General features: G+C 31.7%; 1 protein-coding gene across 2 annotated transcripts in view; it reads right to left on the reverse strand.

The window, feature by feature from the left end:
- LOC143072458 (uncharacterized) overlaps positions 1-16,257 on the reverse strand; it is a 52,390-nt gene that overhangs the window by 14,301 nt on the left and 21,832 nt on the right. For both annotated transcript variants that reach the window (XM_076247379.1, XM_076247380.1), the window contains exons 9-16: positions 15,989-16,081; positions 13,005-13,094; positions 12,137-12,265; positions 11,185-11,254; positions 6,650-6,862; positions 5,558-5,773; positions 4,974-5,117; positions 3,478-3,539 (exon numbers count right to left, since the gene is read on the reverse strand). In XM_076247379.1, coding sequence (XP_076103494.1) covers positions 3,478-3,539; positions 4,974-5,117; positions 5,558-5,773; positions 6,650-6,862; positions 11,185-11,254; positions 12,137-12,265; positions 13,005-13,094; positions 15,989-16,081 — 1,017 coding nt within the window. The remainder of the gene's footprint in view (positions 1-3,477; positions 3,540-4,973; positions 5,118-5,557; positions 5,774-6,649; positions 6,863-11,184; positions 11,255-12,136; positions 12,266-13,004; positions 13,095-15,988; positions 16,082-16,257) is intronic.

Here is a 16,257-nt window from a genome sequence, read left to right on the forward strand (position 1 = left end):
TTATGTTCCCTATTGGAATTGTGAAAACCAACAATCATTTATGTTCAAAATTAGAGGCAGAAGATTTTAAAGGGATATCCAAAGTCATAACTTGTAACAAACTGACAACACCATGTGACAAACTGACAATATTATTTGACAAAAGAGGGACGAAAGATACCAAAGGGACAGTCAAACTCATAAATCTAAAACAAACTGACAACGCCATGGCTAAAAAAGAAAAAGACAAACAAACAACAGCACACATGACACAACATAGAAAACTAAAGAATAAACAACACGAACCCCACCAAAAAACTAGGGGTGATCTCAGGTGCTCCGGAAGGGTTAGCAGACCTGCTCCACATGTGGCACACGTCGTGTTGCTTATGTGATATCAAATCCGGTAAATAGTCTAATTCGGTAGGTCACATTCATGAAAGGGAAGGGGATTGTAATTACAACATAAGGAACATATCCGATATCATTTGTGAAACGGTTATTCCATAACGGTCAACCAACTCGTGATGGCGTCCGTAAAATTTAAGAAGGGATGATTTCAACTTCACCATTTAGAACTCTTGGTTTAATAGCTTCCTTGTGAGCAGCAACCCTCTTCAAGAAAATCATGATAGGAAATGCAAGCACGGGAATATCGTATCAATTGGGAGATATATACCCCGTATGCAGGTGCTGCTGGAATGTTGCTACTTAGAAATGGAAAGTTCACAATTGGAAAGCTGAAATCATCTCGTTTGTTGTAAAGTTTTGTTTTCAACCGACCCTCATTGTCAATTTCTAGATGTAAGTCAAGATATGAGGCCGACTTAACTGTATCTGTAGTATCCTTTATCTCTAGCTCGATTGGATATATGCGTTCCCACATAGTCACCAAATTTTGAATTATTTAGTGAAAAAACATCATCTATATAGCGAAAAGTAGAGTTAAAGGATATTGCTAACTTCTTATCTTTCTTCCTAAGAAGTTCCTGCATGAAGTCAGCCTCATAATAATAAAGAAACAAGTCGGCAAGTAGAGGGGCACAGTTTGTTCCCATTGGAATGCCAACAGTCTGTTGAAAAACACGTCCTCCGAACGTAACAAATATGTTGTCAATCAAGAAATCAAGCATCTTGATAATATCAGTTTCAAACTGACAACAACATGCCAAAAAACCAAGAAACAACATAGAGATAAACAACAGTTTACAAAACTTGTCATAGAAAACTAAAGAATGAGCAACAGCAACAAAAACACATGAGTGATTTAAGCCTCTAAATAAAACTTTAGGTTCACTTATATTTACTTATCATTACTCATATTCATGTATGGTATTATTATTCCTAAATCCAACAAGTCATTCAAGTCTCTTTTTTAAGTCAACAAAATAATGGTATAATTACTAGGGATGTCAACTTGGTGAAGATTTACTAATCCAGTAATCGTCAAATGAACAGAGCGATACTCGAGTACTCGCTTGGTAAAACATTTACAAAATGGAAACACAAAATAATACCATTTAATGTGTTGTAGGTCGTTGTCTTTGGTTTAACACCTTCAACATTTGTATCTGGGACAAGAAAATAGTTAAAGGAATTGTATACCATAATTGGTAGCTCATAGAGAGATTTACTACATGTACTAATTATGTAAACTGACAATAATCTAATCAAGTAATTAATAAATATCTATAGAAAAAGGATTACTCAAACAAAGAGTATTATGGAACCTTTACAAATCACATTAAATGATCAACAAAGGGGTGATGATTAGAACTTACTGATGACTATAATCATTTTCTGAGGGTCCAGAAAGGGTGCAATGACTTTATTCATTTTGGACAAGGGGGTTTCTCATCATTGTTAGGTAACTTATAGTCCTGCTAATACAAAATATATGCTCTGACGATACAGAGGTGGTTAGTTGACTAAGAAATAATTAAGGTGCTTTTGTTCAAAATATACCAATGTTTTAGAGAATTTTAAATAACAGTTAAATGCATTCATTCTAATTATATTTTTAATTTTATTCATTTTGATTTATATCTTATTACCACGGGAGGCGCTATCAATAAAATATTTTTTGTTTCTAAATTTAAGAAAGCAACATTCTAACAGGAAACCAATTAGTCGAATATCATTTTGGTAATCGATACTCAGTACCACCAAGCTATACTCGAATACTCGAGTACTCGTTGACATCCCTAATAATTACCCATGACTGAGACAACACACCCACCAACAGTGACACCCAATTAAAAAAAAAAGATTATTTGAAATCATAATATATTTGTAAGACAATTACATCATTTATCATCATGTATGTAATACCACTGTGACATTAACATTTTAGTGCTACATTTATATGGCAATAGATTTGTAAACTTAACAAAACATTGCATGTAGTTCAAATACAATGAAACAGGCTAACCTTAGACCAAAAGCATATTAATTTTGTACCTTAATGGGTTATGAAATATTTCTAATAAAGTAGGACCTGGGATTTAGGTTGATGACCTTTCAGTTTGGAATGTCGGCCTTCCAGTACCAAATGTTAATTTGAACTCCTGAAATATTCAATTTTCTCCATTGTTAGAGGGAATATAAATATAAACTTTGTGAATGAGCTTTTTTTTAATACTATAATGAATACATTTAGATGGAAAATAAAATTAAAGAACTTTAGTGAACACGCTCACATACCCCACGTCCGCACATTGTCATTGGAGAAATAAAATAGGTGTAAGAAAAAAAAATTGAATCATAATTTCCTGTCAATATGTACATCTACATAGTATGTCCTACTTATCTACAAAGTTTCATGATATTCTGTTGTGTGGTTTCAGAGGAGTTGCGATGACAAACTGTTGCAGTAGTACATTGAAGCAAATAAGTTCAAAGGGGCATAACTTCTTAAAAAAAAGTTGAAATGTAATTTCCTGTCAATATGTACATCTGCATAGTATGTCCTTATTATCTAAAAAGGTTTAGTGAAATTCTGTTGTGTGGTTTCAGAGGAGTTGTGATGACAAGAAACAGGACTAACAGACTGACGGACAGATGGACGATACGACGAACGGGCGGGTCAAAAACATAATACCCGCTGCAACTTCGTTGCATGGGGTATAAAAATGCAAATTTACTTTAAATGAAGGTTTTAGGAATTTAGTTTTTATAGTTAAGGTTTCAAATGCGTATCATAAGAACACAAAAACATCTCATATGGGAAATCCTCCATTAATCAGGAACTTTCACCACTGTGACCATATACACATTTGATAATTATATCAATTTCTAAATACATTTATATGATTTTGAAAAGAACTAAGAACTTCGTGATTTTAGGGATCAAACAAATTCTCACATTTTCTCCTTTGACCAAGATTTCATAAGAAAAGAGTCATAACCTGGCAAGTAAAATATTACATTTTAAAACACCCAGTTGACTTGGACATTATGATACCAAAAATTAATTGACCCCTATCAAGTGAACCTTACAGCTAATTCTTCCTTTTCTCTATTCAGCTCCTGTAGCCATATTGGTTCCACTATTTTTCTCTCTGAAATAAAAAGAACAAATAATGATCGATATTAGAAATGTTCTATTAGAAAACTGTTTTACATCAAATGTTATATAAATATCTATGCAACTTGCTGGATTAGGTAGTAACAGAAACATTGAATAAATTTATTCTCTTCCCCTCTTGAATAACTACAATAGCTATATATTGTTCTTTTTGCAGGTTATTCACTGGGACCTTTAGATTTCATCTGAAATCCATCACAAGTCTATAAGTATACCTGAGTAAACATATATCACCTAAAAAATGAAGAAACATTTTTATTACTTAAAAAATAGTGAAGATTCATAACAATGAGTGTTGAACTAATTTTTTAGGATCTAAATTCAAAAATAGAGGTGCACCACAGAATTAAGGAATTAAGGTAAACCACACAAATAAACATTCATCAAAGTACAAATTTCCTTATAGCTTGCATGCAAAAGTTGTCAAGACGCCAAAATTGAATATACACAAATATACAATTTTCCTCAATCCCTTAAACCAGACTTTTTACTTAATACACTAAGGATCATGTATGTTATGTTTGGTGCAAGATAGAGACCAAATAATAAAATAGCTAAGAGCACTAGATACAGTTTTCAATAATAAATAGGGGTTTATAAAATATGTCAAGCCTCTTTAATCATTACAAGTCTAAGAAAGATGTGGAAAAATTCTAACAGAAACAATCAAAGCCATGTCCGTTAAAGCAAATTTTCCAAATAATTTTAAAAATCAATTGAGATTTGGCATACTGTAACAACTGATGAATTATCTGACTTGAGAAATGCTTATGAAATTATGGTTGGGTTAAATTGGAGTTCATCTTTAACTTGAGTAGCTTGAAGGTTATTGATATATCTTCATCCCAATTGTTATTGACTTTAAACTAGTTTTTAGTAACTGCCAGTACTCTCAGATCTGTAATTGTGTCTTTTCTGTTTTTGATATTTTTTTGTGCATTGTATTGATCTGCTAGGATAAGACCTTTTTAACTAAATTTTATATTTTATTCTGACATTGTACTGCTACACCATTGTCCCAGATTTGAGAAGGATTTGGTGCCAGCAAACATTTTAACAGTTTAACCCTGTCGAATTCTGTATGTGTTAGGAGCCTGTTATTCAGTGGTTGACATTTGTTGCTGTAAATCATATTTGTTTTTTCGCTTATTTTTTTGTACATAGATCAAGCTTTTTGTTTTCTTGTTTGAATTGGTTTACCAAATTGTCATTTCAGGGCCATTTAAAGCATTGTGAGGTATGAGGCATGCATGGACTATGGATTTTGCTTATTGCTGAAGGTATGGTGACCTATAGTTCTTAACTAAAAGAGTCAATTAATGTTGATATCCCTTTAAAATAACAACAATGAGTTGATAAAAAAAAACATTGTAAAGGAAAAAGTAAACATGAACTAAAATTGTCATACGTTTGCCTTCTGGCCAGTCTACAGCTTCCATTCCACCTTTAGCAGGCATTACATCAAATTCATAATCTACACCATATCTATAATCTTCTTCTTTCCCTTGTTCATTGGATCCTGGCACTGAATCCCATTTCACTTTTATCCAACCTACAAATATTCAATAAATATTAATATAAGAAAAGAAAAAAATACAGGCTGTTATATCAAGTCATCAACAAGACTCAACAGTAATTTAATAGTGGATTTTTAGTTTAAAATTCCCAAAAGTAATGAAACTTGACCATGATCACTGTGAAGCATTTTATTTCAATATTTATCAATACATGACTCCTCTAAATAAAGTATAACAAAGTAAACCTAAAGGTTTTTAAGCAGGATGCTCGCTTATCTAAAATAACTTAATGTGTAACATTGTTAATGCAGACTTTGAAATTATTTCTAACCTTTCATGAAGGAGATAAATTTATATTGACAAGCAGACTCTGCTTAGCAGAGGCATATTTACAGCTAATATTTTCAATTTAATTCAGTTCAATTAACATGTAATAAAAAATGGTGTAAGCTAAACACCTGGTTCACATTCTTACCCAGATCTTCTTGATCATGGCTGATCACTGTTCCTTCTATCTTATCTGGTATATCATTTTTTTGCCACATCCAATCAGGTCCTTTTATCACTTTTGTGCCAGTTTCTGGCATATTTGGTAGATTGTCTATTTTAGGTGGACCACCACCATAATATTCTAAAAGTTCTTCTATTTTTTGTTTCGTTAATGGATCATTCTCAGCATCCTCTTCATCGCCTTGAATTACATGCATAAAAATATACAACAGCTATATTAAGGTCTTTTAATTAGTTCCCTATAGAAATTAACAAAATTTGAATAAATATAAATATTTTTTGCTAAAATTACATTTTAGTTTTTTCTATTACTCTGAAAGGAGTAATAAATTGCTTTACCGAGGGCAGTTGAATGCAACCGCATAGGTCCAACCCTGAACAATTGGGGCAAAAATGGACACAATATTCCTGCTTGATACAGGGCTGAATTTGGATTGTAAATAAAAATTTGACACATTATATGTTTCCGACACAGAATAACTGTAGTCACACAACTTAGTTTTGATTATATGATTTGAATTTATACTTAATTTTTTGCTTATGTGCAATAAACTATGCTGTTAAGAATAACCCTCCCCTCCCAAAAATAAAAAATAAAATACACCAATCCTAACCATCCTTTTGTGGTATGGAAACTTGGGGTATAATTTCACAGAGATCCATACACTTAAATACAAGTTATTGTCTGGAAACTATAAAAATGCTTATTTGGGCCTCTTTTCGATCCCTAGTTCCTAAACTGTTAGGACCATAACCCACATAATCAATCCCAATCTTCCTTCTATGATTATAAACCTTGTGTTAAAATTTCATAGATTTCCATTTCCTTAAACTAAAGTTATTGTACAAACGACAGCGATGACGATGAAGACGACCAAGACGACATGATACCAATATACAACTGCAAAATGTTTTGCGGTCATATCAAAATGAGGAAACAGATTTTAGGACCCCAGTGCCACAAGCCACTATCTACATTCTTTAAACTGTCAGTTTAAAATGTTGACTGAAATTATAATGTAGATTCTGAAATGGTTTATATATGCTGAATACATACCTAATAACCCTGGAAGACGAAATAGCAAATCAGTTTCTTCATCATCTTCTTCCTCATCATCGTCATCATCACTATCTATACCTAGTAATTCTTCTAGACTTTTTCTTCCAGTCTTATTTGCTTTATTTTTCTTCTTTGGATCTTCAGGAAGTGGAGGTGGGTTCTCTCCCCTTTCTATTGCTTCAGCTCTGTCTATTTGGTCTTGTAATCTCTCTGTTTGAGTTTATAAAGAGAAATACCTTTAAAGCTTGTCATAAAAAATACCTCTAACTCAACAACTGTTTATACTTGCCTGTCTGCAAGGTTCATTTAGTTAATTGAATTAATTAAGGATTTAAAAAACTTTTACTGAAAAGATGAAATTCAGAGAATCATAATGCAGGTTCAAAAATTATTACAGGTTATCATTATTGCAAATAATGAAACTGAGTGAGTGTTACCATGATAATAAGAACTGGTATTCTGAAATCTGAAAAAATATATTTGTATGCAGCTAATCCTGTAATCACAATAATTATTCTCATATTTTGGTCTGTTATGTCTATAAACATGTAGCAAAGATTAATGCACATAGCAATTTGTGAAATTACAGTAGTAATCCAGTACTACTAAACCCTTAACATGACACAAAACAGTACTAAAGAATAAAAGAATCAGGGGTTGTTGTTTGTTGCTGTAAATCATAATTTTATTTTGTTCATTGGTTTTAATACATAAATCAGGCTGTTGGGTTTCTCATTTGAATTGTTTTATATACCAGTATTTTATTTTGGGGCCTCTTATAGCTGACTTTGCTGTATGAATGTTGCTAATTGTTGAAGGACATACAGTGACCTATAATTGTTAACTTCATTTAGTGTGGTGGTAAGTTATCGCATAAGCAATTATACCACATCTTTTTATTTTTATATTAAGTTACAAGTGTGGACACAGATAAGTTTGGATAGTACTTTTGGGTGTTTGACAGTGTTTTCTGACAAAAAGAGTTCTCTGGTTTTCCCCATAGGGTTCTATGTTGAACTGTTGTGCCCAGTGACAGTCAACCTGTACCAAACACTGAAAATAGAAGTCTTATATTCAATATTGTGTTTTACCTTTCAATATATATAAGAAGATGTGGTATGAGTGCCAATGAAACAATTTCTCCATCCAAGTCGCACTTTATAAATGTAAACCATTATCAGGTAAATCAAGACTGTCATGTAGTAGACACTACATTAAATCAGTGCTGACTGTTTATAGATTTCATTTAGCTAGACATTGCTTTTAATATAAGATTTACATATTGGTCAACATGCTATGATTGCTTCCTGTATATGATATTTACATTCCTGTAAATAAATTTTGTGCATGTGCAATGTTATATTGGAGGATTTCCTTTCAACATTTTAACTTTGAAATAACTTCTATGTGAATAGATTAAAATTTTTAAAAATGATCTGTTAATGGAACACGATGTAGTTGAGTGTGCTCCAACTCTGGAGAGATTTTCGTAAAGAAGCTTAAGATTTGGAAGGATTGTCTAATTATTCCGATGATAAAGGTTTCAAAATTTGATTTAGGATAGCAGCAAAAACTTAAAAATAGAATATCACATTAGGTGCATTTCTGCATGATGTGATTGTAGTATGCATGTACTATTTGTATGGTTCTCAGGCCTGTAGCCAGGCATTTCCAAAGGGGGGTTATTTGGCCTCAAAAACTCGACTTTAACAGTCACAATTCGAACAGAATGTTGACTTTAACAGTCATTATTTGTTTTCAAGGGGGGGTTCGTCCGAACCATCCGACCCCCCCCCCCCCCCGCCCCCCTGGCTACCGGTTCTATTTAAGTTCCTTACTTGGGGGTGTCCACAAAAAAATCAATTTATTCAGGATTTTCCCAGTATCATTAGAAAAAGTTTTTGTTTAAATGTGGAAATTAAAGATATATTATGATTTGATAGTAACGATAATATACCAGTTATGGCAGACATGCCCACCCCCCTTTTTCATTGGAAAATTTGGTTGATTATATAGGGAATCACTGAAGCATGACTGGAGCCCCCCCCTTAGTTTATAAAAAGTTCTAAGATCCGCCACTCAGTAGTCAAAAATTTACGTACCCATATGAAGCAGCTACGAAATCCAGTGGCAGATCCAGAATTTTTCATAAGTGATGGTCCGTTTCGGTCATGCTTCAGTAAATCCCTATATAACTTCAACTCCCCCACCCTAAATCCGCCACTGGATATAGAAACATAATCCTGGAACACTAACTTTAGTATGGTATTATGTATCTATTACTTCTGATCTGAAACACCTACTCACACATAGAAATATCATCCAATAGTGAAATATAAGATTGATTGCACCTTGTATGGACATTAATTCTGACAGGCGGCTCGCAGGTATAAGATTTCGGAAAAAAAATTAAACATTTATATTTCATTACAAATTTTATTAATTACCTTTAGTAGTTCTTACTTTATCATATGGTACAAAAATCATTCCAAAAAATTTAATACGTGTTGGCCCCAGGTGACTTTAAAAATGTAGATATCATTGAAAAAGCTCCAAATTATCTTCCTTTGGTGCAAAAATGCAATTTTTTGGCATCAAAATTGTAATATCTTTTTTGACTCATCGGTGACCTATATTTTTTATTGTTCTTTTCGAATAAGCTGTACATAAACTAAATAATTGTAAAATTTAAGCGATTTCTGTAATTTAGTTCTTTTTTATTTCGATATTATCGCTATTTCTCCTATTAGTTCAACAGAAAAAAAAGGACATTACCAAAAATGTATGCTTCTTTCGAAGGCAGATTATGAGCGTAAATGAATGGTGACCCCATTTTTTTATTTCATTTTTCTATTAAATTCATATGAAACCTCAAATGAAAAAAAAGTATGCATATGTTTTTTATAACTCAATGGATGGATAGTTTTCATTATACAACTTATGTACACATACTTTTTTCTGAGGAAAATTCTTTAATTTGTCCACATTTAGAAGAAGTTTACTTATTTTCAATTGCTTGCTTCCAGGAAGCAATTCGCCGACATATTTTCCGTATTCATAGTGACCTGAGCGTGACCCTCCTCATAAAAATCCGGTGATCGCAACACGCTTGGATCTGTCATTAAAATAACTTGTGACAATTATCTGATTGTACATGTTAAACACGTGCACGATACCAATGCTTTTTGTTATTTGTTTACTATACGGTGGCAATCGGTAAACTTCGGCTTCAAAACACGGCATTTAATGAGCAGCCATATTTGTTAAATCAAAATAGACAAAGAGAAAAAAAAATGACGATTATTTAAAAAATGATAAAATCGTGCACAGAGGCCTAAGTTTATGATATATACATGCATTGGTTCAAGAATTTGATAAACATTATTTTTCACCACTCACTCGTTTCTTATGACTTTAAGTATAAGATAAAGTTCATTTATAGAAAAATATAGAGAAATCCTATATTAAATAAAAAATTTGATTTAGACCCGCGAGTCCCCTTAAATGTAACATTGATTGCACTTTGTATGGATAATTCCGACACGTGTTACATCAGGAGCCCATTTGTGTACAAATAATAATTATCATGTGATCACTCACTGCACTGACAACACAAACTACACAACTACTGTAATTACACAATTAACACATACATAACCCATTTACATCAAGGCCACAGCAGGTCAACCAATCGGGGAATGTTAAGTTGGGACAAACCTCTATTTTTACTGCAAGTTATGGCATATTTAAAACGGAATTATAGAAAAATGAAACGTTGTTAGAAGACACAAAACAGAAAATGGTAAACACTTTTAGAAAAAGATGAATTGGATTGTGGTTCTGTGTATTCATATTATTTGTACAACTCTTGGTCCCTACTCTTGGGAAGCGTGTTCTTTACATCGAGGCTTACATTACTTTATATGGAGGCCCCAGTAGTTTGACCAATCGAGGAATGTTTATTTGGGGCATGTGACCTATTTTAACTGCAGGTTTTAAAATACTTCAATCCAAATTATAGAAAAATGGAATATTGTTAGTACATAAAAAACAGAAAATGATGAATACTTTAAGTAAAAGATAAATTGGATCAGGGTTCTGTGTTTTCTCATATTTGTACAACTCTCCTTACTGATGCCATATTTTGGAATTTCTGTGACCTAAATGATTCGCGAAAATTAATATTTTATTTTATAGTATAGTAATCATGAAAAAATTTTAAATGGTTGAACTGACTACAACATACTATAATATACCATCATCTGTAGACATGTTTAAATATACATATCATTAGCAGTTACAATTTTTTAAATATATTCTAAACCATATATATATATAATATTTAATATTAGAGAACAAAGATTAAATGCCTTTATTTTTTTCAAATTTAGCAAATTGGAGAAATTATGAAAATCTCTTCATTCTTTTGCTAAATTTACCACCAAATTATACCATCTTTTTTTGCTTTGTTTATCTAAAACATCTGACAGTTTGTAATGCTGGAAAAAGAGGAATAATGAATGTAATCTTACTTTCCCTTCTCTGCCTTTTAGTCAAAGCAGGCCTTTGCAGTTTCTCCTTGAACCTCTTGACAACAAATTCCTGGAAGAAGAAATAAGTAATTCTAATCAAGTGACAGAAAATAATCTAATGCTTCCTAACTTATAATGTGCATTTAGGGTAGATCAGGTATCTTCTACCATCTTGGATTGTAAAATAACCAGAAAACAATCAGTCTATGTCAGTATGTATCAGATCTTTAATTAACAAGAATGTGTCAAAAGTGCAGGGATGTCCTGTCAACATATTTGTTTCGCCTAACAGAAGTTCCAATGGAAACTTTGTTATAAACATGGTCATAATATCTATTCCTGTTGGAACAAATATTCTTTACCATTTATTCCGTTAGGAACATATACTGTAATATCTATTCCTGTGGAAATAATATTCCAGATTCAAAAGATATCTTATGCTTATGCATATAGAAGACTTTTCAAAAGAAAAATTGTATGAAAGCTTAAACTGGACATTTTTATAGCAATTCAAAACTTTTACCCATCACCTTTAGCATGACAATTATAAAAAAATTTGTATAAAAGTAAAAGACTGAATTTTCATAATATCATTAAAGTGCAACTAAAGTGGAATTAAAGTCCTGTAGAATTGTATGTATGCATTTCATGCAGTTAAATTCATTTACCTATCTGGGGCCCTGTTGAAACAATGTTTTCTGCATACATTTTTTTGTCAGAGACACATAAAAACCATCATTTACACTTCTAACAAAGTATTTATATTATTTTAATTTGTGATTTAGAAAAAGTGGATCATAATCTATCAAAGTCTCAACTTTTTCCTCCCTCCTTAATGATTACTTTTGTTTTTGCAACACTTGACACAAACAGGAAGGTTTTTCTGGATTGGAATAGATAGTAAAAAGGTGTTTTAAAAATTATGATGTTATCAAAACATGACATAACTTACAATGTCATCTTCATTCACATCACTGTACATGGACTCTGCCACTTCTTTGATATGATCTTCGTCGGGTTCATCTTCTGAATCATCTGGGTTCAGTGGTGCCACTTTAACTTTACATTCTGCCAAAATTCTCTGAAATAAAAGATCCATAATAAGCATGCTTAAACACCCCACACCCCCATAATGTCACTGGGCAAACCAAATATCACCAGATCCCTAAATTCATAACTCCTTCACACAAGTCAAATGATAGAAAAATCATGTCCTAATCAACTACAAAGTTTTTTAATTGGTAATTTTATTTTTAAAGCGCTTTTCTTATCTGCTTATCAATTGATTTTTTTGGTATTTTTTCTGAACTTCTCTGGTCTAGCTGCATATATTTAAGAATAATTTGTATGTTCCAGAGAGATATATAAATGCAGCCTGTAGAAAAATAAATTGAAGTTGGTACTTGAGATATCTATTAGCATAGCAATATGAAAACCAATTTACACAAAGCATCTACATAGCCTGCTTTACTCTATAGGCTTTGACATCAGAACAACAATTACAACATTATATGGAAATTTTTTAAATATATAACCTAACTATCAAGATTGGATAAATCCAATAATCCACAGCTATCAATCAATGAAGGAATCTATATTATATCTATTTACAAGTACAATGTAACTTTTCTTGTGAACATAATTAATTGTGGAAAACGTGAGAAACATTTAAAAGATAAGTTTTAAGTGTTTACAGGAGAGGTAATTTTTTTTACACTAGATTCTTAACTGGCACTCTTTTCTTGTGGTGATCCTTTATAATGTAACAATTTTGAGTGAAGGGAACTGAAGATATTAAACCCATTTTCTTTGACACATACCTCACAAATATAATTTCTGCAAAGCCATCTGGCATCCTCTGGTGAAACATTCTCTCCAAATCCATCATGGGCAATTCTGTTGCAAAACCACTGCAAAGATTTAATTTAAGAATTATTTGATGCAAGCTTTACTTTATTGTAGTTTTAACATTGGAAGACATTATATTCAGCAACTATTTTGATTCAAATTAGGACAATTAAGGTAATTTCTATGTCCCATGTGTATAAATGTAGAGTGTTTGTGTAGGCAGCTGAGTGAGTCTGCCATGAACCTACCTTTTTGGTTTGTAAACAATCAGACAACTGGCAATGTGGTTTTTTTTTGGAAGGAGGGGTTTTAAACAGCAAGTATGAACATTGTTGTATCTAGGTCAAATATGTCAATTGCGAATTGTAACACATTGTAGTCATAATATGTGAACCATTTAAAAGAGTTTGCAAGTGTTTTAAGTTAATGAAATATATTACTTTAAAACATTTCATATTCAAAAAAAGAAAAAAAGAAAAATTACATGAAAGCTTAGTTTGTACATTTATACAGCAATTCAAAATTACTACCTATCACCTTTATCACGAAAATGACTATAGAATTATTATACAAACTGAAATTTTCAACTTTTAAAGAGTATTTTAAGTCGTATAGAATTGTAAGTATGCTTAATTATCTCCTTACACTAATTAACAACTTGTGTGAACAATATGTTCAACATTATGACCAGTTGAACAGTTTAAATTGGTTTTGTAAGACAAATTGAAATTTGGTCGGAATTTTGAATAAGTTGCAATAAGTGGAGAACAACACTAACAGTAAAGTCACAGAAAATACATGCCAATTTGATAAATTTCATTGGATTTTGAGCATGGGTTTATTTACAAAGTGAAAGAAGCACTTCATATTAGAATCAATATATATTTAAAGGACAATAATGATCAATAATTCAAGCAAGAAGGACATGTTTTTTCATTATAGAATGTATTTATTTATTACACTATTTATTATTATTTTAAGATATGGTACAAAAATCAATCAAAAAATCGATTCGTCTTGGCCCTTAGATGACTTTAAAAAAAAATTATCATTAAAAAAGCTCCAAATTATCTCCCTTTGGTGCAAAAATGCTATTACAATGTATAAGGCATTAAAATTGAGATATCTTTCATTACTCATCGATGACCTATATTTTTTTATTATCTTTTTCAAATAATACTCAAACTACACAATTGTAAAATTTAGGCGATTGCTGTTATTCAGTTCTTAACAAAATTTCTAAGACAGATTGTTAACTTCAATAAACAGTGACCCTATTTTTTTTTTATTTTTCTATTTAGTATATGATACAAGTTTATTTATAAAAAAAAATAGCAAAATCCTATATTTAAAAAAAACTAGAGGCTCTCAAGAGCCTGTGTCGCTCACCTGACTTTTAAAAAAAAAGAAGATAAAATTCATAGCAGGTACTTAAATAATGATTGAGGCCAACTTTGGTTTAATATTGCATTCCATTCTGTGATTATCTAAGAGAAAACATTTGTATGTATTTCTCAAAGGGTCCATAATGTTAAACTAATATAAAAAAAAGAAGATGTGGTATGATTGCCAATGAGACAACTATCCACAAGAGACCAAAATGACACAGACATTAACAACTATAGGTCACCGTACGGCCTTCAAAAATTACAAATTCAGGGGCAGCAACCCAACAATGGGTTGCCTGAATGGTCTGAAAATTTCAGGGCAGATAGATATTGACCTAATGAACAACTTTATTCCGGTAGATTTGCTCTAAATGCTTTGGTTTCAGAGATATTGAGCCAAAAACTGCATTTTACCTTATATACTGTTTTTAGCCATGTCAACCATATTGGTTCACGGGCAGGGTCATCGGGCACAATTCTTAAACTAGATACCCTAATGATGATTGTGTACAACTTTGGTTAAATTTCCTATTAGTTGCTTCAGAGGAGAAGATTTTTGTAATAGATTTCACAAATATAAAAAATTGTTAAAAAATGACTATATTAAAGGGCATTAACTCCTTAAGGGGTCAATGAACCATTTTGGTCATGTTGACTTATTTGAAGATCTTACTTTGCTGTACATTATTGCTGTTTACAGTTTATCATTATCTATAATAATATTCAAGTTAATAACCAAAAATGGCAAAATTTTCTTAAAATTACCAATTCAGGGACAGCAACCTAACTAACAACAGGTTGTCTGATTCATCTGAAAATTTCAGGGCAGATAGATAATGACCTAATAAGAAATTTAACCCATGTCAGATTTGCTCTAAATGCTTTGGTTTCAGAGATATAAGACAAAAATCAACATTTTACCCTTATGTTCTATTTTTAGCCGTGGCGGTCATCTTGGTTAGTTGGCTGGGTCAACGGACACATTTTCTGAACTAGATACCCAAATTTTGATTTATGGCCAAGTTTGGTTATATTTTGCTGAGTACTTTCAGAGGAGAAGATTTTTGTAAAAGTTAACAACGACAGACGACGGATGCCAAGTGATAACTAAAAATAGCAGTGTATTGTTTATGCAACATCTTTGTATGTGTCACCAAGATCCAGTGCACATCTAGTTTAAGGGGGATTATAGAACATGTTCAATCCAAGGGACAGGGGGGATTGGGGGTCAGTCATTTGCAAGACTAAAGCCATTGGAGGCTAAACTATGAAGCAAGCAGCAATTTCCAACATTTCATACAATAATATTTACATGTGATGGTGCTGACAATAAAATGTACTATTTTTAAACTTGACATCAACTAGACTAAACCATTAAATTTCAGAAATGATTAATAGTATAACCTTTTGAGTAAAACCCATTGTAACGTGTATTTTTTTACTATTATTGTTGTGTATTTTTTTACTATTATTGTTGTGTATTTTTTTACTTTTATTGTTGTGTATTTTTTTACTATTATCGTTGTGTATTGTTTTTACTTATAAGTACATCATTGTAAATTACAAACCTCTCTTGTATTCTCTCCAGTTGGTACTGCAAACAATCTTACATGATAATCATGTGTCAGATCTTGGGAACATTCAAAGAAGTTTGCATCAACCTTCAAATTTGAAATAAATGTACTGAATTAGGTAATGATAATAAATAGATAAGTTTATGAATTTGATATCAGATTTGATAGCGAATGTCTATTAATTATTTAATTAAATAATCAAAGAGGAGGTAAGATAAGGCCCTAAAATGGCCCCCATTTATGGCTTAAATTCTAAGTTAGGA

This window comes from Mytilus galloprovincialis, chromosome 4, assembly GCF_965363235.1.
Source record: "Mytilus galloprovincialis chromosome 4, xbMytGall1.hap1.1, whole genome shotgun sequence".
NCBI classification, from domain to species: domain Eukaryota; kingdom Metazoa; phylum Mollusca; class Bivalvia; order Mytilida; family Mytilidae; genus Mytilus; species Mytilus galloprovincialis.